General features: G+C 47.1%; 2 protein-coding genes across 2 annotated transcripts in view; one reads left to right on the forward strand and one right to left on the reverse strand.

Annotated features, from left to right (window-relative positions):
* Positions 1–861: 861 nt before the first annotated feature.
* Positions 862–10,444, reverse strand: DNAJA1 (DnaJ heat shock protein family (Hsp40) member A1). Its single transcript, XM_040417841.1, has 9 exons — positions 10,310–10,444; positions 5,636–5,794; positions 5,380–5,560; positions 5,191–5,295; positions 3,982–4,209; positions 3,363–3,477; positions 3,162–3,277; positions 2,953–3,053; positions 862–2,247 (listed from the first exon to the last, which is right to left on the reverse strand). Exons 2-9 carry the CDS (start codon positions 5,765–5,767, stop codon positions 2,026–2,028), a joined length of 1,200 nt encoding a protein of 399 aa, XP_040273775.1. The 5' UTR covers positions 5,768–5,794; positions 10,310–10,444; the 3' UTR covers positions 862–2,025.
* Positions 10,445–10,550: 106 nt separating this feature from the next.
* APTX (aprataxin) overlaps positions 10,551–21,545 on the forward strand; it is a 72,837-nt gene continuing 61,842 nt past the window's right edge. The window contains exons 1-2 of the mRNA XM_040417842.1: positions 10,551–10,622; positions 14,998–15,102. Coding sequence (XP_040273776.1) covers positions 15,091–15,102 — 12 coding nt within the window. The 5' untranslated portion in view covers positions 10,551–10,622; positions 14,998–15,090. The remainder of the gene's footprint in view (positions 10,623–14,997; positions 15,103–21,545) is intronic.

Consider the following 21,545-nt stretch of genomic DNA (forward strand, 5'->3'; position numbering starts at 1 on the left):
TTTAGGTTTAGCCTTTCCAGATTTCTGTGGTGTTTTTGCTACCTATAACAAAGCAAAACACCCAAAATTAGCAGAGGATAAAGCTCACCAGTAGTAGAGTCAAGCTTCCCCACTCCTCAGGACCAATACCAGGCTTCTGGGCCTTGAGGGCTCCAAGGGGTCGGCGCGTCCTGCATCACCTGGTTCCGACATGCTGGTGGAAACCCAGATGCCGCACAGCACTGTGTGCACACACAAGGCTGGCTGCCTTCTCCTGCTGCCAATTTATAAAACGAGTCTCTGCTCCTTTTAACCCTAGGCCTAAAACACCTAATCCAAAGCATGAGGATGCCCACACCTCTTCTGCCCTGGCACCCCGGCAATGACATCATTGAGCCGGAAGGGGCCGTCTCTGCACAAACGCCAGGGAAGCACGCACTGCCATCTTGGAAGCAGGATGCCAGGCACCCCGCTGCAATGGACCGGGAGCCGCCTGAACACCGCCACAGCGGCTCCCCAATGAGGCTTAGGAGGAGGTAGGAGGGAGAGAGCAGGCTCAGGCAGCAGCTCCCCCAGGAGACTGGCGCCACCAGGGATAGGTCCCTTTACGGTGTAGTAGACCCGGACCTCCTGAGGTGAGAACCAAGCAACGATAGGAGCCAGAGCTCCTCAGGTACCTCCTATCCAGAAGACAGGAAACCGTAACTGAGGTGTGGTGGGGGTGTGAACCATTTTATCTCTTCAGGTTTCCTGTCCTGGATGGGAGGTCCTAGTTGCATGTGTGCAGTCATGGGTGAGGGGGAAAACTCCTTGATAAATGCACCTTTTTGAAGGCATTGAATACAGAGATAATAAGTGAATACGGATGCTGTTCCATTTACTTCATAATTAGAATTTAATTAATAGGATGTCATTTTGACACTTTTTGCCCGTGTCAACAATCTGAAGCATGTAAATAATCCTGCACAACAGAAAACCAGTTATGCTTTATCAAGTAGTTAAAAAAAAAAAAAATTAGTATATTTATAGGTCTATAAATTAAGTCAATGTAAAAAGGTTGAATTCACAAGTACAAACTGAAAAATCCTTGGGATTATAGTCATAGTCTAGAAGTTAACATGCCATTTATTTTACCTGAATCCACAAGACATTTACATACTACTAGTGAAACTGTTGGGTACAGAGCTTAAAAGGAGCTATCCCACAAAATGTACTATACAATGAATAGGGCCATACCAAATGAAGTATTATTGCAATATACATGCAAAAAATTTATTGGGAGATTTATCAAAACCAGAGTAAAGGAAAACTGGCAACCAGTCAGATTCCACCTTGTTTTTCAAAGGAGCTCTGAAAAATGAAAGGTGGAATCTGATTGGTTGCCATGTGCATGTTTCCTTCACACCAGTTTTGATAAATCTCCCTATTGTTTGTATTTTCATGCACATTTTTTCTCTCTGGCAGTGCCCCGTGGTCTATTCTTCTAGTCCATGTTCTCCTGCATTTGGAGGTGAGCACCCATGCTCAGCAACATCCCTGCTCCTTTCCCTCCCCTCAGTACTGGCGTATGATCTCATAGCAAAGCAGATAAAGTCCAAACAACTTTTCTACTTTTAAATATTTCTATGAACTTGGCTTACTAGACAGTGGAGAGGGAAATTGTGAGGGCATTACATACCATATATATCTCTGGGGCTTGGGGATGAAGAAGTTAAGAGCTAACTAATGCATTTTAGGAGATGCGGTTGCTTGATGAGCCGCTGCTGCCCACCCACAGAATGATTTGTGGAATAACCCCTTTTAAGGCAAGTTCTTATCATATTAAAACACATAGAATATGCACTGGGATAAGAGTCTCTGTGTACAAACACATGTTCATCCAATTTCAGTACCGAAGAAGCCTAAACTCCATTGCTCAACAATGTTTTCTAAGCATCTTCAGCCCAGAACTGTATGCCAGAACTCAAGCCAAAGAACGCACTGCATGTTCATCTTGTCCACCAAGTTGTGAGCAATACTAGAAAACTAAAATTTCACTGCTTTGACCTAGGAGGTCTGGCACTGAACTCCACCTCTTGGGTGGTCCTCATCATCATCATGATATGCTTCTCCATTGTAATGTGAACGCCTCTGCTGAGATGGATCAAATTCCATGAGCTCAACTTGCTCCATATCTTCATTCTCTTCAGTGACTTTTCTTGAAGGTAGCAGCTTTTCTAACAAAGGAAGTCTGTCAGCTGAAATGAAGCCACTGGAAGGAAAGTTAACCTGCAAAGAGGGATGGGTGAAGCTAATTAATATGGCTAGCCATACGCACTTTTCAAAACTAAAGCAATTGGTGCAACAATGTAAAAAGTGGCTAAATATCTGCGCAAGCGACCTCAAAGCCCCCAACTTGCAACTTCTGGAAGCTGGCGTGCAGGACATGATCAATTTTCCCCAAAAGCTCAGATTACAATGCGCAAGCTACTTAACCCCTTCCCAACCACACCATGTAAATTAACAGGTGGATGTAATGGGCATTGTACCTGCAGCCCATTAATTTACATGGAGAGCGATGGCGTTGCACTCTTACATACAATGCCATTGGCAGGTTTGGGCTGTCACACATCTAGCCCGATCACGTACCGTGACAGGGAAGTGAAACAAACATAATGCGCCACAACTAAGGACGGAGTCTTGTGAAACATCACAGATTGGTGGGGAGGTCTTATGAACACAGTAGTCTAATGCTAATATTTGGAATATGGAAGAATAAAGTCTGAAAACCTGAACCGTTTTCCATATACCTTAGAGCAATAGATGTTGGTTTGTGTGCCCATGCTATTAAATTAAGGTGTACATTCAGAAGAAATACAAACCTGAGAACTATGGCAGCACCACCAAGCACAGCACCTAAGTGGTGCAGCTTATATACACTATGCCCATCCACTTAAAAAGGGCTAAATCAATAAAGCAGAAGAAATAACTCACCTGGAACTCAACAATAAGGCGTCCTTTTTCATATGGTCTGCGATAGAGTGGCATACCTTCATTTAACACACATTTAACATCTCCATGTTTGACAATCTGACCTAAAAAAAAAAAAAAAAATTAGCAGAGACATCATGTGTTACTTTTCAATGAGTTCTAGTGCTTTCTGTCTAGCCGTGGCATGAACCAGTTTGAGTCAATCTACTAACCAGGATGAGAAGTAATAATTATAGTCCTTGTATCCAGCGTCACTATGGGTTTTTGAAAGCCACACAGCGCCTCCACAAGCTCAATTTCCATGTGCATCAGAAGATCCTCTCCCCTCCTGCAGTACATTCAAGAAATACATTCATTTTTCCTATTCAGAATTTTAAAAAACAAGTGTTGGACGAGAAATTGCCATTTCATACCTAGTAAACACAGCATGATCCTTCAGATCCAATACAATAATGATATCTCCTGGCTCAAGGCCTGGCTCTTGGTCACCCTCTCCAGCGAATGTGATTTTCTGGCCATCCTTCATTCCTGTGTGAAAAGTGTAAAAGTAATTGGATAACAGTTTTAATATAAAAAAAATTTTTTTTCTTCTGACACCTTTGAAGTCTTATCGAGAGGCCAAAGAAAACTGTCATTTATTTTTTTGCCCTACAAGATGCACGTTTTGCATCTTGTGAAGAGATTACTAATGAGAGCTTCCATAATGAAAGACTGACTGCTCTGAGGTCTGATTGGGGCTCTAAGCTTAACGTCTTATCTGAGGGCTAATAAATATTTATTTTTCATTACTTTACCCAGTCTAAAACCTTACAGGGCGAAAAATAGTGTGTATATATTTAAAAATAAATGAACCAGCATATGAACTTTTAATTCTTTTTAGACTAACACCATTTTGATTAGAAGAGAACTTTTTTTTTAATGCCACAAAAATGGTGTTAAAATGCCAGCCCGAAAGCTTAGATAAAAAATTCTCAGTTCTATATGACAATCAAAAGCAGAAAGGATTATAACAACCAGTCTGCAGCCACAAACCTTTGTCAATATGAACTTCCAGAATCTTCTTTTCTCTGACAATCTTTCGTCCATTGCAGTTCTTACACCGGTCTTTTGGATTGATTCTCTCCCCTTGACCTTGACATTCTGGACATACAGATTGGATCTGCTGGACCATTCCTGGCCCTATTTGATGGATTCGAATTTGCATCCCAGAACCTCTGCAATTCACACAGCATTCCACAGCTCCTTTTCTACCACCACGACCTGAAATTAAAGTAAGCACATGCTACATAATCCCATGTAGAACTAAAGCTATAGCCCACTGACCATCCCAGGAAACAACCCAATATGAGCACTTCTCTGGCACTCTGCAGTCACTTTAGGAGCCTTCAGAAAGGAGCAGTCACCTCTGCGGACAGGTCTACTTTAGTAAATACTTTTATTCCCCATTAAATGTCAATTTATATCTTATTACAACTGTGCCTTGTGCTTTCCTTTCAGGGGAGCTACACAGGGCTCCTGGTTTCATGATGAGTGGGGGTCTCAGTGGCAGGACCCCCCCCCACTGACCTAATAGTTATCCCCTAGCCGGTGGATAGGGGATAACTTGTAACAGCTGGAATACCCCTTTAAGCTAGTTCAGGATTTGACAGTGACAGACAGCCTTCCATCTATGAGTGTGCTCCCAGAGCTAGTGGTCACTGATCAGACCACCTCCTTGGTGTCAAAGCCCAGAATGATTGATATAGTTTTGTGGGCAAAACCTGTATTTCATTTATCTATCGGCTCAGCTTCTCACGCTCTGTAACATGCTGTTTGCAGATTATTTTGGATTTTCACAATGACATGTACCCTTAAAAACAACTCCCCTTATAAGCTGAGGCACACACATTCTGCTAACACCCATTCAAAGCATGCATTGTTTCTGGCAGGAGCTTTGGAATCAGGTTACTCGGCACACTAAGATGATTGAATAAATTGAAAATTTAAGTTGTTTCCATCAGTTAGCTTTTTGGAGCAGTGAGAGGGTGGTCCCACTGCTCAGGAGACTCCCACCCTCCCCCTCAACTGACAGGGCCAAGCATAGTCTAGTCCTGTCAATCTTGCACTGTTGCTCCAAGTATCAGTGCAAATGCAGAGGATCTGCTGCTGCTACCCGGGCAGTGCAGACATGCCGCTGATGTCTGGGTACATCTGACACAGGAGCTCATCAACTAAGTTGAATTACTGTGCTTCACACCATACCTTCACATTTATCACAAATTGTGTTCTTCTGTAGAGCCAGTTTTCGTGTAGCCCCGTTATACAGATCTTCCAGTGATACGGAGAGCTGGTGGACCACGTTTTTACCTGCAAGTAATGATACCTTTGGTTAAAACAGTCTCAAGAAATCCTAAATCTTCTAGAAGACAGATGTGTGGATAAGCACATTACCTCTTCGTTCCCTCTGCATTCTTCCACCTCCACCGAAGAACATATCAAAGATGTCCATTGGTGATCCAAATCCACCACCTCCCATTCCTCCCTCTTTGATGGCCTGCTCACCACCTTTGTCATACAAATCTCGCTTCTTTGCATCAGAAAGTACTTCATAGGCTTGAGAAATCTGCTTGAACTATAAAACGCAGTACAATTACTATACAAGTCTCATAACTGTAAAACAGGTATGTCACTCAATAACGATACCAACCTTTTCCCCTTCATTGGGATTCTTGTCGGGATGGTACTTCAATGCAAGTTTTCTGTAGGCCTTTTTGAGCTCTTCCTGGGTGGCATTAGGTTTTACCCCCAGAACGTCATAGTACCCTGTTTCAACCACCATTTTTGCTTCAGGTATCTTCAAACGTTACTGAAAAAGAAGCATTTATTTCACAGCCAATGTTCTGATACTATAGTGAACTCATACAAGACATGAGCCGAAGTTATTACTTCTCGCAAGTCTAGTTTTGTGTCTGTGTCCCGCAAAAAAAAATAGAACATGTGCTATTATTGTCTACATTATAGACAAGGATAGGGATGTTCTACTAAGGGCTGGCCCTTTGCGCAAAATACAGAATGCACAAGACCGGTATCAGTGTTTTGCGGAGCTGCAAAACCATGGTCGTGTGTATCAGCCCACCAGACACCGTTACTATGGGGGAACAAAACAGGGGCACCAGTACTATTGCTATGGGGGCACAATTATTGTGAGATACAAAAAGGTGGCACTATTTTACTGTGGGCACTTTTCCTGTGTTGTGCACCACTAACACTGGGGTACAATATGGAGCTCCAGCACTACTGTTAGGGACATTGCTTGTGTCCCACTTTTTGGGTTGGGGAATAATTATAGTTAAACATTAGCCCTGGACATCAGCAGACACCCGATAACTATGGTGCTCCGGAGCAGACGTCATGTGTTAAAAGATGAAATGTACAGCCGCGATTTGTGGCATATTGCTACCTAAAAGGTGGGACCAGCCCGTCTCCAGAACCGCTATTTTCAGCAGTGCCATAGTGGCGAGTGGAGAGGTGGCAGTGCTTTCGCAGTCTGCTCTCCATTCACTATTATGGGACTTCTGGGAAAGGGTGCGGCAAGTGCACGTCTGCTCTCCCTTCCCTCCACTCCGGAGGCCCCGTTCTGGTGATAGGAACAGGTCCCACTCCTACCTGACATTTGTGGCTTATCCTAGTGATATACCACAAATCTTGAGATGGGAAAATCCCTTTAATTCTTCAGGTCGTTACAGTCATGCAGTTACCTGGACGTATTTAGATCATACATTCCCCAAGAGGCCATAAAAGGATGGTCCGATAAGGCTACTTCTCGTGTTTGATGCAGATCCGTCATGGACCTCCACAAACGCTTCCATTCAGATAATACAACCGCATGCATCCGTTCAGAACGGATCCGTTTGTATCTTTAACATAGCCAAAAGTCAATGGGGAACAGATCAGTTTTCTATTGTGCGTGCCAGACTGTCATAGAAAACGGATCCGTCCCCATTGATCCGTTTGACCCAGTTTCGGCAGACTGACACCAAAACACTACAAGCAGAGTTTTGGTGTCCGCCTCCAGTGCGGAATGGAGACTGAACGGAGGCAAACTGATGCATTCTGAGCGGATCCTTTTCCATTCAGAATGCATTAGGGAAAACTGATCCGTTGTGGACGCTTGTGAGAGCCCTGAACGGATCTCACTAACGGAAAGCTAAAACGCCAGTGTGAAAGTAGCCTTAACTGTACAGAAAAAAAAAAGGTGTATCGCTGACAGGGGCATCCCATAATAGCCCCTGCTCTAACGTAACGATCTAGTTACTACATGGTTGTAACCCCCTTCCAGGTAGACTGCAGAAGACACCACTGAAGACCCTCTGAAAGGACATGGGATGGTTGCTATGGAGAAAATGACCATTGTAAGAAAAAGGTACAAGTGGTACCAGATAGCAGTGCATTGTGGAAGCTCAGGTGACCGGATACCACCACTGCATGGTTCCCGGCCATACTGAGTTTAATTACCGTGGGGCCAGAAGGGCCACAGAAGGCTCTCATTAAACTAATGAAGACGGCACTGTTCAGAGGGTGTGTATTGTTAATGGCTGCACGGTACTGAAGGCGCCACATGAGCATTAAGGGTGGGTTCACATCACGTGTTGCTAGGTCACATGTTTGACAACAGGAGTCAGTCAGCTGTCTGTTGCCAAGGGCAACTGGCATCTATGTACACAAACAAGTGAATAGGGCTAAACTGCAATCCCACATACAGCCTGTGGAGGTGTGGTGCCATTTTTGGAAGAAAACATTCATTTAATGCTTTAGTGTTTCCAGAGATTCTGATATTGATGTCCTATCCTCATGATCAGCGCAGATCTGACAACCAGCACCCCCTCCACCGTAAAGCGGCTGTAGCGCCTATTCAAGTGCCAAAAACAGCTGAGTGATGGGGTGTTGGAACTCCACTGATCAGATATTAGATGGCTGGATTATATCTGCAAATCCCATCCAGACTGTGGCTCCACTGCAGCCTAAGGGTACATTCACACCATATAGGCTGCCATATCACAGATGTGGACCCACTCACTTGAATGGGTCAGCAATCCTCAAGATACGGCGCTGTGCAGAACGGAGGCACGGATCGGAAGCGCTTCCATTGGCTTTATGGTCCGTGCCTCAAGCTAGGACATGCTCCATCTTTTGCAGCCCCAATCAAGTCAATGAGTCCGCTCCGCAATATGGGATTCATACAGCCGGCTTACGTTCATGTGAATGTACATCAAGTCATCCTTCCGTGGACCAAGCTAAAGATGGCTGACATCAGCAGTCAGTACAGCATTCTCCTGACCAGTCCCAATGATTTCCATGCTCAGAGGCAGTTATGGCGGTTCATCCTCAGACAAAAAAAAACCCAAACACAACAACCTTGCCTGGCCGTACACATTAGTCTAAAGCTGAGGGAAACCATTTCAACTAAAACATTTGGAGGTTGAAATTTAAAAGGGTTTTGCAGTTTGTTTGAGAAGGCAGCAGTGCTCCAGCAGCGCCGCAGCCTTCTCACTGTTTACCGCAGGCCCAGTGACTTGTATCAACTGGCCTGGGCGGGGCTAAGCTCTGTTCACTTAAATGGAGCTTAGCCCCGCCCAGTGATACCAGTTGTGATGTCACTGGGCCTGTGGTAAACAGTGAGAAAGCCCCGTCCCTGCTGGAGCGCCGCTGCCTTCTCAAACAGCTGATCGGCAGGGGTCCCGGGTGTCGGACCCCCGCCAATCAGAAGCTGATGATCTATCCAGAGGATAGATCATCAGTTAAAACAAACTGCATTACCCCTTTAACAATCAACGACCATTTTAGCTGACCAATGACACAGCATTATTGTTACTGAAAAAGTCAGCCACGTTTAAAGGGAGTCTGTCAGCAGAAAAATGGGTATTAACCTGGCTGACATTAGTGATGTACTAATGTCAGCTGAACATAACTATATTAGTGCCACCTCACTGCCTAAAGCCTTTATTGATAAAAACAAACTTTTATAATATGCAAATGAGCCCCTAGCAGCAGGGTGGCATTTCACCTGCTCATAGTGGCTCCATTTGTCCACCTCTGGCCACGCCCCTTCTCTTGATTGACAGGGCTAGGGCAGCGCTGCTCTCCTCCCGCCGGCCATGTCTGCAGTGTAAATCTGAACGGCGCAGGCAGGGAAGGACGCTCGGCGGCTGCTGGCTTCCTCACTGCACCGAATACTGAACGGCACAAGAAACCCTTTAAAGGGGTTATCCCATCTTAAACAATGGGGGCATATCGCTAGGATATACCCCCATTGTCTGATAGGTGCGGGTCCCACCTCTGGGACCCGCACCTACAAGGAGAACGAAGCTCCCCGCATGCATGGCCACCGCTCCCATTCATTTCTATGGGGCCGACGGAAATAGCCGAGCCAGTGCTCGGCTATTTTCGGCGGCTCCATAGAAATTAATGGAGGGCAGCTGCGCATGCGCAGTGATCCCTCCAGGTTTCTCCGCTCCGTTCTCCTTGTAGGTGCGGGTCCCAGAGGTGGGACCCACACCTACCAGACAATGGGGGCATATCCTAGCGATATGCCCCTATTGTCCAAGATAGGATAACCCCTTTAATATTCTCATCTGACTGACACAAGTAGGGAGATTTATCACACTGGTGTAAAGTGGTTTAGTTGCCCATAGCAACCAGATTCCACCTTCCATTTTTCACAGCTCCTTTGGAAACTGAAAGGTGGAATCCAATTGGTCGCTATGGGCGACTAGGCCAGTTCTACTTTACACCAGTGTGCTAAATGACCCCCAAGGACTTTTCTCCATTGCCTGGTTTCACGGACTAACTTGTGGCCGGTCATATCTGAGAAGCGATCATTCACCAGCCTTACAGACATCAGGCAGGATCTGGAGGCCTCTCCGTCACTATAATGCACATGTTCAGCCACCATGTTGGGACCAGTGGTGGTCTCAGCCTCCAGTCAGACATACCCCCCTCCCTTCCCACACACATTATATACGTCATTGGGAACTAAATACGAGCTGGTTCCATAGGGATCGGCTAGGACATACACTAAGGTATAGGAGACGGAGAAAGGATCGGACCCCTCCCCCACCCGGCAAGTAGAGCTACAGCGGCCCCGGAAAGGCGTGCGGGAAAATGCGGCGGGATTTGGTCACGGCCAGTAGCGTAAACGGAGGGATAAGACCCCCGTATAGAATACCAGTACACTACAGGATAGAGATCTGGCGACCACCAGAGAATCACCCGTAAAAAACGGTGGCGACTGGGGAAAATGTCCGCGACACAAAACGAGCCGTACGGCGGGCTAATGACGAGATTACCAAGAAGCAGCCTCCCGCGCAACAGCCGCACTCACCTAACTGGCAGTGGCACACGAATCCGCCGTCCTTTCTCCTTCACCAGCAGCTTCTGGAAAGATCGAACAAGAGAGCCGCATCCGGGACCTTATGCGAAAGAGAGGCGGGCTGACAGAGCGTGACGTCAGGAATCCGGAACCGGCTCTCGCTCCGACACCGCCCATTGCACGGTCCCATTTGGAACGCAAAGTTCTAGGTGGTGACAGTTGGAACGCAACGTCGACACGTACGCGCTAAATTGTCGAGTGCTGAGGTGTAAATGGTGCTTAAGCTCCACCCCCTCGGGTTTGTCAGCAGAACACTAGGTAAGAGGTGAGTGGCCACGTGACTGAAAGAAACGTCTTCATTTATAGACTGTTATAATTAAAAGAATGGATGGAGCTTGTCGTGTGAGGGCACGTGTACAGTGGTTTCATAATGGGTGGTTGTGGCGTTACGGGCATGTTTACCAACCCGGCTGTCAACTAAGTCATGTGGACGTTTGTCTTTGAGCTACATCCGGGCAGGTTGTTTATTACCGGTTTACAAGCTGACAGGAGCTGTACATGATGTGGTGCAAAGGCAGCCATCATTGTCCTCCACGTGGGAGCATGGCAGGAAGGAGGGGTGGTCCTGGGGGTGGCTCAGCCATATTGGGCCCTGCTGACAGCATGCTGGAGTTTTCACATCACCTTCTCCATGAAGAAAACCACACTAGACGCTAGCTGGCTAAACTGGCTTAGTTGCCCATAGCAACCAATCAGGTTCCACCTTTCATTTTTTAAGGGCTTCTTTGGAAAATGAAAGATGGAATCTGATTGGTTGCTATGTGCAACTAGTTTTATTAAATCTTCCCCACTGTGTGCAAAACCGCCACAAAAATGGAAGTGACTACAAAATGTGTCTGAGGTATTATGATGTTTTTACAGCCCCCAAAAGCCAGTACAAATGCATGTGTGTAAATACCCTTATAGACAAGCAAATAACCACAAACCAGGAAAATACATCCCAACACCTATTTCAGGACTGCCTCTGAACTGTTCAGCCCTATGCCGGAGCCCAGTTTGCCCTGCTCTGTCATACTGGTTTCTTTTATAAATTGAGTTGAAAACCATTGTTTATAGCGACAGTTAGTGAACAAAAATATATTTTCTGACAGTAATATATGAATCTCTTGTGATAATTATTATCACTAGAGAAGTGGTCAGCATATTATCTGTAGGGAGAATGTAAAATGGAAACTTTATTGATAACAAGTATGCTCTCTGATTGATAGGGGGATTGATTACATGCACAGGAGTCCATGTTACGCTATCCGTATACAAATGCAGGTTTTCAAACCGATTTTTCACATTTGTTACTTGTGAATTTGCTCCTGATCTCACCTTTGCACTACAAATGATGAAAGTTGAAACCTGCACTAAAAATCTGCAATCCACATGGCAGGTCAATTTCTGGACTGAGAAAATATGCAATGTGTCATGAGATGTGGCAGATCTCATTTACTTTACTGGTACTGTATTATGCTGCAGAATACAGTGTAAAATGTCCTTCATTATCTGGTAAAATACTGGGTTTTCTGATGGAGCGCACTGACTATAATGGGACCTGGTTTCCATCAGGTGGCATTCTTTTTCATTCATTTGACAGAACCGGCCCTTCCATTATTTTCACTGTTCTGCTCCTATAATGGAACAGAACCACAGAAATAAAAACCTTACCTTTCCCCTGGTATCACATAAAGTTAGGCTTCTTTCAGACGGGCGTCCCAGATTTTTTCCGGATGTGTCCCGGGTGCATTGCTGGAAACCCGCGCGAGTGCGCACACAATTTCAGTCATTTATGACTGCGATTGCGTTGTTCAGTTTTTATCGCGCGGGTGCAATGCGTTTTGCACGCACGTGATAAAAAAAAAAACTGAATGTGGTACCCAGACCCGAACCCGGACTTCTTCACTGAAGTTTGGGTTAGGTGTTCTGTAGATTTTATTATTTTCCCTTATAACATGGTTATAAAGGAAAATAATAGCATTCTTAATACAGAATGCTTACTAAAATGTGGCTTGAGGGGTTAAAAAAATAAATAAAAATTAACTCACCTTATCCAATTGATCACGCAGCTGGCATCGTCTTCTTGCTTCTTCTTTCAGGACCTGCCAAAGGACCTTTGACGTAATCGTGAGCGCGGTGACGTCAGCGTAGGTCCTGCTGAATCTTCTATCTTCATTCAGCAGGACCTGCGCTGACGTCACCACGTGATGAGTGCGATTACGTCATCAAAGGTCCTTTGGCAGGTCCTCAAAGAAGAAGAAAGAAGACTATGCCGGCTGCGCGATCAAGTGGATGAGGTGAGTTAATTTTTCTTTTTTAACCCCTCAAGCAACATTTTACTAAGCATTCTGTATTAAAGGGATTCTGTCACCTCGTATAACCCAAATTCTGATTTTAAACTAGTCATGCTCCACAGCTTACCTTGAATCGGCTGTGCTGTTTTTTATTGTAATCCGTCCAGCAGTTTACCAGAAAAACGACTTTTATAAAACCCTGAAGGTGCCCAGAGGGGCGTTATGTTCCCCTTTGTGTGCCCAGTAACGCCCCTCTTACAGTGCCCAAAACGCCTTCCTCCAGAATCCCTAACCGCCCACAGCGTCTGATCCCTCTCCTCCCTGACGGCCGAGCGAAGTCTCGCGCGAGCATCGGACGTCACTGGGCTCGGCGCATGCCCAGTGACGACGATGAAGCTCCTGCCCTCAGTCTCCTGCAAATCGCCCTGGCGCAGCCCTCAGTGGGTACTGCGTCTGCGCGAGACTTCGCTCGGCCCCTCAGGGAGGGGGAGGAGAGGGATCAGACGCTGTGGGCGGTTAGGGATTCTGGAGGAAGGCGATGATGAACTGGCAAACCTCTGCACGAAGTCTGATTAGAAGAATGGCACGTAGCGATCTATTCTGTACTGCAAGTGAAATTGGACGTCACTTCCCAAGCCTAGTGCAGTAAACAGTGTGTACACAAACCATCAGAAGGTGTTTGCACGACACTGGGCTACGAGCCAGATGTCCAGCTACAGGTGGTCCATTTACCTTATGCAATGGATTTCAAAGGCTATAATGGTGCACAGCAAGATTTCAATGGAGGTTGGAATGTAGGTCTAATAGGCAAATTAGCGGCTCACCTGAGGGACCCCTATGGACTAGGTGCACTCCTCTAGAATCACCCAGATCCAGAATACAAAAATAGAAAATCGTATTTCAGGGGCACTCAAGTATCTGGGAGCTCTGGACAATAAAATATATCAAAGGTCAATATTTAATGTACACCAATATTATATAATATACAGTGTCTAAGACAAATAAAATGTAATATAAAATACAGTATAATAATACTACAAAAATAGCGACAAATTGAATAAAGTCCACTAATAAAACTTCATATAAAAACCGCTGGAAGTTGTTCTATGGTAGGAACAATAGCCGACATATAATGCACCTAATTGTGGTATCCGAAATATATAGGTTGCTGTAAAATGTCCCAGTGGAGCCATTGCCACCTGTTGAAGAGACGCTACTTAAAATATCCCGTATGAAAGTGGATCTCTAGCGAATAGATATGTCCATCTCCTCCTTATGAATAAATATCTCCAATCAAACGATACTAAAATTAGTGGATGTCATACATTACCACTACGCTTGTGGAAACTTGCCGGGTATCTTCTTTCCCCGCCGCTCGGACCAACTACGGCGTCCCGTGTGATCTCGCGGTCATAGTGCGGCATCCCACGTGACCCAGCGGCGTCTCATGTGACTAAGATGTGTCCACATGATCAGCGTGAGCTGCGCTAAGGGGAGTATAGTATTCGGCTGTGCGTTCCACTTGAGATTTGCGTTCCACTTAGGATTTGCGGACAAAGCTTCTGTAAATTTCTAGATGGAGATGTTCAGTTTGGCTTGCATAAATAGCAGCTTTAGAAAATGTCCATCATATAAAATGCCTGCTGGGCCACTCCGACAATACGCGTTTCGGGGTAACTCCCCTTCCTCAGTGGTAGTCACCCATATTGGTGTACATTAAATATTGACCTTTGATATATTTTATTGTCCAGAGCTCCCAGATACTTGAGTGGCCCTCAAATACGATTTTCTGGAATGTAGGTCTATCCTCTTCAGCGATGATAGGTGGAGATTGGTCTGGAGACCACATGGGCAACGCCATGGAGAGACCTTGACAAGGGAAAGTCACAACGGTCCTAGTCCCAGGATTATAGTGTTGGGTAGCATAATATATGGTAGGTGGACCCCTCTAACATTTTGGAGTTGCATTGATTTGGTCCAGGGACCAATGGTCTCCAAAGTGTCCTAGTAGCTTAAACCCAACACAAAAGCCACCCCTTATGAAAGTACCCTGTTCTGCTACACTGTGTATTCCCACATCATAAATAAATGCTTCTAATACTGTGCTATCATAATTCTTCTCTGAAAACCTTTCTTTTAAAGCTCCACTCTGCACCTCAAAGGGCTGTACTACACCAACAGATTATCTGGCCAATCATTGGTCAGATGGCCGTTTACACAAACAGATCTTTTGTTATACACACCAACTATTGGTCTGATTGGACAGAGAATGGTCAGATAATTTGTTGGTGTAATACAGCCCATAGTCTTTTCCCCTTGTATAGTTCCTTTTTACTTTTAAAAATTGTCCTTTTGTTTTTCCAGCATATCCCAGAGATGCTTCATGGGATTAAAGGGAGTCTGTCGCCTCATTTGGACATTATAGACCGCTTACTTAGCGTTCCGGCATAAGTTTAGATGAACCAAAAGGTACCTTTGTTGCATTCTTCTGCGGTTCACCTGCAGCAAAAACAGGCTTTTATTCATATGTAAATGAGGTCTCACAAGAGTCCAGGGGCGGCGTTAACTTCTTTGGAGCCCAGGCTGATCATCCTCTTTTGTTAATATCCCAGCCTCTGTCTCTGCCCGCCTTTCTCTTCCCTTGCATCTTCCTCCTCTCCCAGCGAAATCCCACGCCTACGCTCTGCCTCACTTGGCCGGGGCATGCGCACTGTAATGCCCACTGTGGGCACGGCATCGCTGTAGCTACTGTGCATGATCCAGCCCAGCCATGCCAACAGTGGGCATCGCAGTGCACATGCCCAGGCCAAGCGAGGCAGAGCGTAGGCGCGGGATTTCGCTGAGAGAGGAGAAGGAACACGAGGAGACATGAAGTATAGAGAGGAGGTGGGGGTGTGGCTGATGAGCAGCAGCACTTGTGTGCAGTTTCCATTACCACATTCCTACTTTACCACAGTCTTTCCTGTCCGTCCTCTCTGTACTTCATGTCTCCTCCTGAACTCCATTACTACAGAGATTCAGCTGAAGATCTTATCAGCTGTATTCAGAATCATCCCTGACAAGCAGAGCAGAGATGGCTAAAGTAGAACTTTGCGAGTTCGGTGACCCGGACCCAAACCCAAACTTTGCATCAAAAGTTTGGGTTCGAGTTTGGTGTTCGGGTATTTAATAAAGCTTGTTTAAAGGCTGAAGGGCAGCCAATCAACAAGCTTTTAAGCTGTGGGCACTTAGAAGTAGTGCAGGGACAGAAAGCAGGCAGCTGAAGTGAGGGAGAGTGTTAGGAATTTCATATTGCTATATATTCTGTGGGTGAGCTATAGCGATTTTTTTTAATTTTTTTTTTTTGTGGGTGCAATTAGGGCTGGGCGATATGGCCTAAAATCTATATTGCGATATATTTTAAAGCATGTGTGATATAACAATATATTGCGATATATTATTTTCTTCTGTATGTATACAAATTACATGGCCATCATCATCCATGTCCCCCAGCCAGCGCCATCAGCCCCATGCCATTGCCACCATCATAATGTCCCCCAGCCAGCGCCATCTGCCCCATGCCATTGCCACCATCATCCATGTCCCCCAGCCAGCGCCATCAGCCCCATGTCATTGCCACCATCCTCATGTCCCCTAGCCAGCGTCGTCAGCCCCCATGCCATTGCCACCATCATAATGTCCCCCAGCCAGCGCCATCAGCCCCATGCCATTGCCACCATCATGTCCCACAGCCAGCGCCATCAGCCCCATGCCATTGCCAACATCATCAGATCCCCCAGCCAGCGCCATCAGCCCCATGCTATTGCCAGTTTGCCACCATCATCATGTCCCACAGCCAGCGCCATCAACCCCATGCCATAGCCATCCACCCCCCGGTAGATTCGGACCCCTGCTAATATACTTACCTTTCGTGCAGGGTGCGCGGCTGGCTGATGGAGTCCGCAGGAGACGGACTGCGTCTTCATCCCAGCATGCACTGGGAGGGACCTGACGTCACACACAGTGTCAGCCAGCGCGCTGACAATGTGTGCACGCAAGGCCCTGGTCAGTGCAGCACGGTGCAGAGCCGGGAGGCCATGGAGCGGTGAGTGAGAAGCTTCTTCAATTCACTACCACTCTGTGGTCATCTATCGCGATATGGCTAAAATCTATATTGTTGCTCGAATTTATGGCGGTAATATCGTATATCTTTTATATCGCCCACCCCTAGGTGCAATGCACCATCTTTGCATCCCTGACACAGAAATATAATATTTAATCTGTATGTTAGCTCGGTGGGTGACATATACCCATTTTTTGTGTGAGGTACACCTGTACTACATACGTGACAGGGAAATTAATATAGTTAATCCGTCTGTTAGTTCGGTGGGTGACCTATACCCATTTTTTGTGTGAGGTACACCTTGCATGGATTAATATAGTTAATCAGTCTGTTAGACATATACCCACTTCTGGTGTGAGGTACACCTGTACTACATACGTGACAGGAAAATGAATATAGTTATTCCGTCTATTAGTTCGGTGGGTGACATATACTCATTTTTTGTGTGAGGTACACCTGCACTGCATCCGTGACAGGGAAATTAATATAGTTAATCCGTCTGTTAGTTTGGTGGGTGACATATACCCATTTTTGGTGTGAGATACATGTGCACTTTATACGTAAAAGGGAAATTAATATAGTTAATGTGACTGTTAGTTCGGCCGGTGACGTATAGCCATTTTTAGTGTGAGATACATGTGCACGTTATACGTGACAGGAAAATTAATATAGTTAATCTGTCTGTTAGTTCGATGGGTGACATCAAATAAGGGATGTGGCCCTGGTCGTGGTGCTGCTGGTGTTGGTGGAGCTCCTGTTGCAGGGAGAGGACGGGGTCGATCTGTGACAGCTACACGCCCAAATGAAACACCTTCCTCAGGTGCACGTAGACGAAAGAACGTTCAGGGTTATTTTGTAGCCCCGAATACCCGTGTACAAATGGTGAGGCCAGAACAAGTAGAGGCGGTAGTAGATTGGGTGGCTGATAGTGCCTCCAGTTCCTTCACATTGTCTCCCACCTGGTCCCCTGCTGAAATTGCAGAGTTGGCACCTGCAGCCCATGGGCATCTGTCTTTCACCTCACCCCCTTGCAAATCAGCTAAGCAGTCTGAGCCCCAAGTCATGCAGCATTCTCTTATGCTTTTTGATGGCAGGGTTTCCGTGGGACATCCACCTAGCCCTGCCCCAGAAGTGGAAGAGATTGAGTGCACTGATGCCCAACCACTTATGTTTCAGGATGTGGACATGGGAGGACCACCGCAGCACGTCTCTGATGATGACGAAACACAGGTGCCAACTGCTGCAGTGTGCAGACTGGCAAGGAGGGCAGGGATGTAGAGTCAGTGGAAGATGATGTGGAGGATGATGAGGTTCTAGACCCCACATGGAATCAAGGTCATGCGAGTGACGTGTGCAGTTCGGAGGAAGAGGTCATGGTCACACAGCGCCAGCCGCACAGCAAAAGAGGAAGCAGGGTGCAAAAGCAGAGTGGCTGTCCCCTAGCCAGTACGCCTGCTACTGCCCACCGTACCCATTGACTGAGCACGCCAAAGCCAGCTCCAATGAGTTCTCTGGCGTGGCAGTTCTTCAGACAATGTGCTGACGACAAGACGCGAGTGGTTTGCACGCTATGCAATCAAAGCCTGAAGCGAGGCATCAATGTTCTAAACCTGAGCACCACCTGCATGACCAGGCATCTAAATGCAAAGCACGAGCTGCATTGGAGTACACACCTCAAAAACCACGAAAGATCTCAGGGTCCTCCTGCTCCCTCTTCTGCTGTGGTCTCGGCCTCTTCCTCCCCCTCTGGAGTGACAGTGGCCCCTGACACCCCGCAAACAGGGGATGTGGCAGCAATACCACCTTCACCGTCACCAAGCATCTCCACACTGTCCCATGGAAGCGTTCAACTGTCCATCCCCCAAACACTGGAGAGAAAGAGGAAGTACCCCCCTCCCTACGCACCAACGATCCCTGGCCCTGAATGCCAGCATTTAAAATTCCTGGCCTTTGAAATGCTGTCATTCCGTCTGGTGGAGACAGAGACTTTTAAAAACCTTATTGCGGTGGCTGTCCCACAGTACGTGGTTCCCAGCTGCCACTACTTTTCCAGGCGAGCCATCCCTGCCCTGCACAACCAAGTGGCGGACAAAATCAGGTGTGCACTGCGCAACGCCATCTGTGGCAAGGTCCACATAACCACTGATATGTGGACCAGTAAGCACAAGCAGGGACGTTATATCTCCCTAACTGCACACTGGGTAAATGCAGTGGAGGCTGGGCCTGAGGCGGATAGCAGTTTGGCGCTTATTCTTCCGCCACCGAGGATTGCAGGACGTTTCTCGTTGCCTCCTCCTCCTTTACTGCCTCCTCATCCAGTCAGCGTAACACCTGCACCACCAACTTCAGCACAGCCAGGGGGAAACAAAGCAGGCTGTTTTGAAACTGATCTGTTTGGGGGAAAAACCCCACACCGCGCAGGAGCTGTGGACAGGCATGGAACAATGAGTGGTTGGTGCCACTGACTCTCAAGCTCGGCCTGGTGGTGTGCGATAACGGGCAAAATCTCATAGCCGCTCTGGGCCTAGCCGGTTTGATGTACATCCCTTGCCTGGCGCATGTGCTGAATTTGGTGGTGCAGAGGTTCCTGATAAATGACCCCGATATGTCAGAGCTGCTGTAGAAAGTGCGGCCCATCTGTGCGCACTTTTGGAGTTCTCACCCTGCTGCTGCTCGCCTGTCTGCGCTGCAGCGTAACTTCGGCCCTTCCCGCTCACCACCTCATATGCGACGTACTCACAAGGTGGAATTTCACCTTGCACATGCTGGAGAGACTGTGCGAACAGCAGCAGGCGATAGTGGAGTTTTAGCTGCAGCACGCACGGGTGAGTTGCTCTCCGGAACAGCACCACTTCACCACCAACGAGTGGGCCTCCATGCGGGACGTGTTTGCTGTGTTGCGCTGTTTCGAGTACTCCACCAACATAGCCAGTGCCGATGATGCAGTCCTCAGCGTTACTATCCCACTTCTATGTCTCCTTGAAAAAACACTTCGGGCGATGATGGAAGAGGATGTGGCACAAGAGGTAGAGGGATCATTTCCACGGTTATCAGGCCAGTCATTCACAGGTGGCTCGGAGGGTGGGTTCCTACACCAACAGAGCCCAGGTACACAGCTGTCCAGCCAGGGCACAGTTCTGGAGGATGAGAATGATGAGGAGGAGGAACCGTGTTCACAGCAGGGTGGCACCCAAAGCAGCTCATGAGCATCACTGGAGCATGGCTGGGGGGATACAGAGGACACAGACGATAAACAATTTCGGCCCTCCTTCCCCGGGCCACACACTCTGCCGGCCCGCGGGGTGGCCACCCGCGGCCGGTGTGTACATGCGCCACTCCGGATCCCTCCAGGTCCCGGCCGACCGTCGGTACCTCCCGGTCGGCCGGGCGCCGCAAAAATTTAGGCCCCGGCTTCGCGGCCTGCCAGGCCGCAAAATTCCGGCCTCGGTTGGAGGGGGTGGGAACTTCTCCAGGCGCGAATTCTTCCCGCCTGGAGGTCCCCCCGCCCCCAGGGGATCGCTGCACCGCCCCCCAGGCCGGATCCTTGTTAACATTTTGGGTACCGGCCATCTCCAGGGGCCGGCTCCAATCTAGAGGAGACCCTCTATGATCTGGGCCTGTATGGCTGGCCCCTTTACTGCCTCTCAGAGAGGCTGTGCGCCTGTATGGTGGCCCCCTTCTTGCCTCAGGCTGTGTTTAAAAAAAAAAAAAAGGGGTAAATAAATAACGGAATTCTTGTTGGCTGTGCAGGACGCTGCAGCCTGATCTCAGTAGTGCTGGCCGTATGCATGCCCCCCTTCCATAGGCGGTGTTGGGCAATATACTCTCTTGCCTAACGGTGTCCCTGACACGATTTCGGTGATCAGCTTCAATTAAGTCTATTCCGGTACCAGGAGAATGAATCAGATAAACACTGAAGACATGTCTACTTCCAATGCATTCTGGTTTATTTCACAATTGGCAAACAGTTATAATAGAGGGGGTTGAACTTCCTTGACATCCAATCATATGTTAGCATTAGTATTCGACCTATGGTATCGATCATACATGAGCTCTGCATTAACATAATAGATGACTCATAGTAACAGCATTTGACCAATCAGGTATATACACATAGGCTAGCAGACAGTTGAGCCAGATGACCTTATATGGTCGGACTGTTCAAACTTACAAACTAAGGAATGTATGGGTATTCTTGAAACAGCACAGGAAGTTTCACACATTCCTTAAGGGGGAAGGGACATTTTGTAAGTGCACTAACCAAATGTAATATGCGTTGCTGAATAAGACAAAATGGAGTCACATATATCCCTTCAATCCCCTCTTAGAACCTTATATACACTCACCTAAAGAATTATTAGGAACACCATACTAATACGGTGTTGGACCCCCTTTTGCCTTCAGAACTGCCTTAATTCTACGTGGCATTGATTCAACAAGGTGCTGATAGCATTCTTTAGAAATGTTGGCCCATATTGATAGGATAGCATCTTGCAGTTGATGGAGATTTGAGGGATGCTGTCACGGGGTTCCGAAGGTGCACTCGGTCCCCCATTGCCCGCAGAACTGTTGCTTAGCTTTTGGAATGAGGTTCTGTGTTTGACCTCATTCCCAGGGCGGCTTTACTAGCTGGGTGGCTCCTTGCTCCTAAGTCTGCCTTGAGCGCCGAGCTGATCACTCGGTGCTCGACTGGTTGGTCTGTCGGTCATGTGACGCTGGCCACGTCACATGACCCTCACTCCCCACTATAAATACAGGCAGCCTGCTGGCTACAGGTTGCCTGTTAATTTCTAGGTTCCTGGCTATTTGT

Source organism: Bufo bufo, chromosome 2, assembly GCF_905171765.1.
Source record: "Bufo bufo chromosome 2, aBufBuf1.1, whole genome shotgun sequence".
Classification (NCBI taxonomy): domain Eukaryota; kingdom Metazoa; phylum Chordata; class Amphibia; order Anura; family Bufonidae; genus Bufo; species Bufo bufo.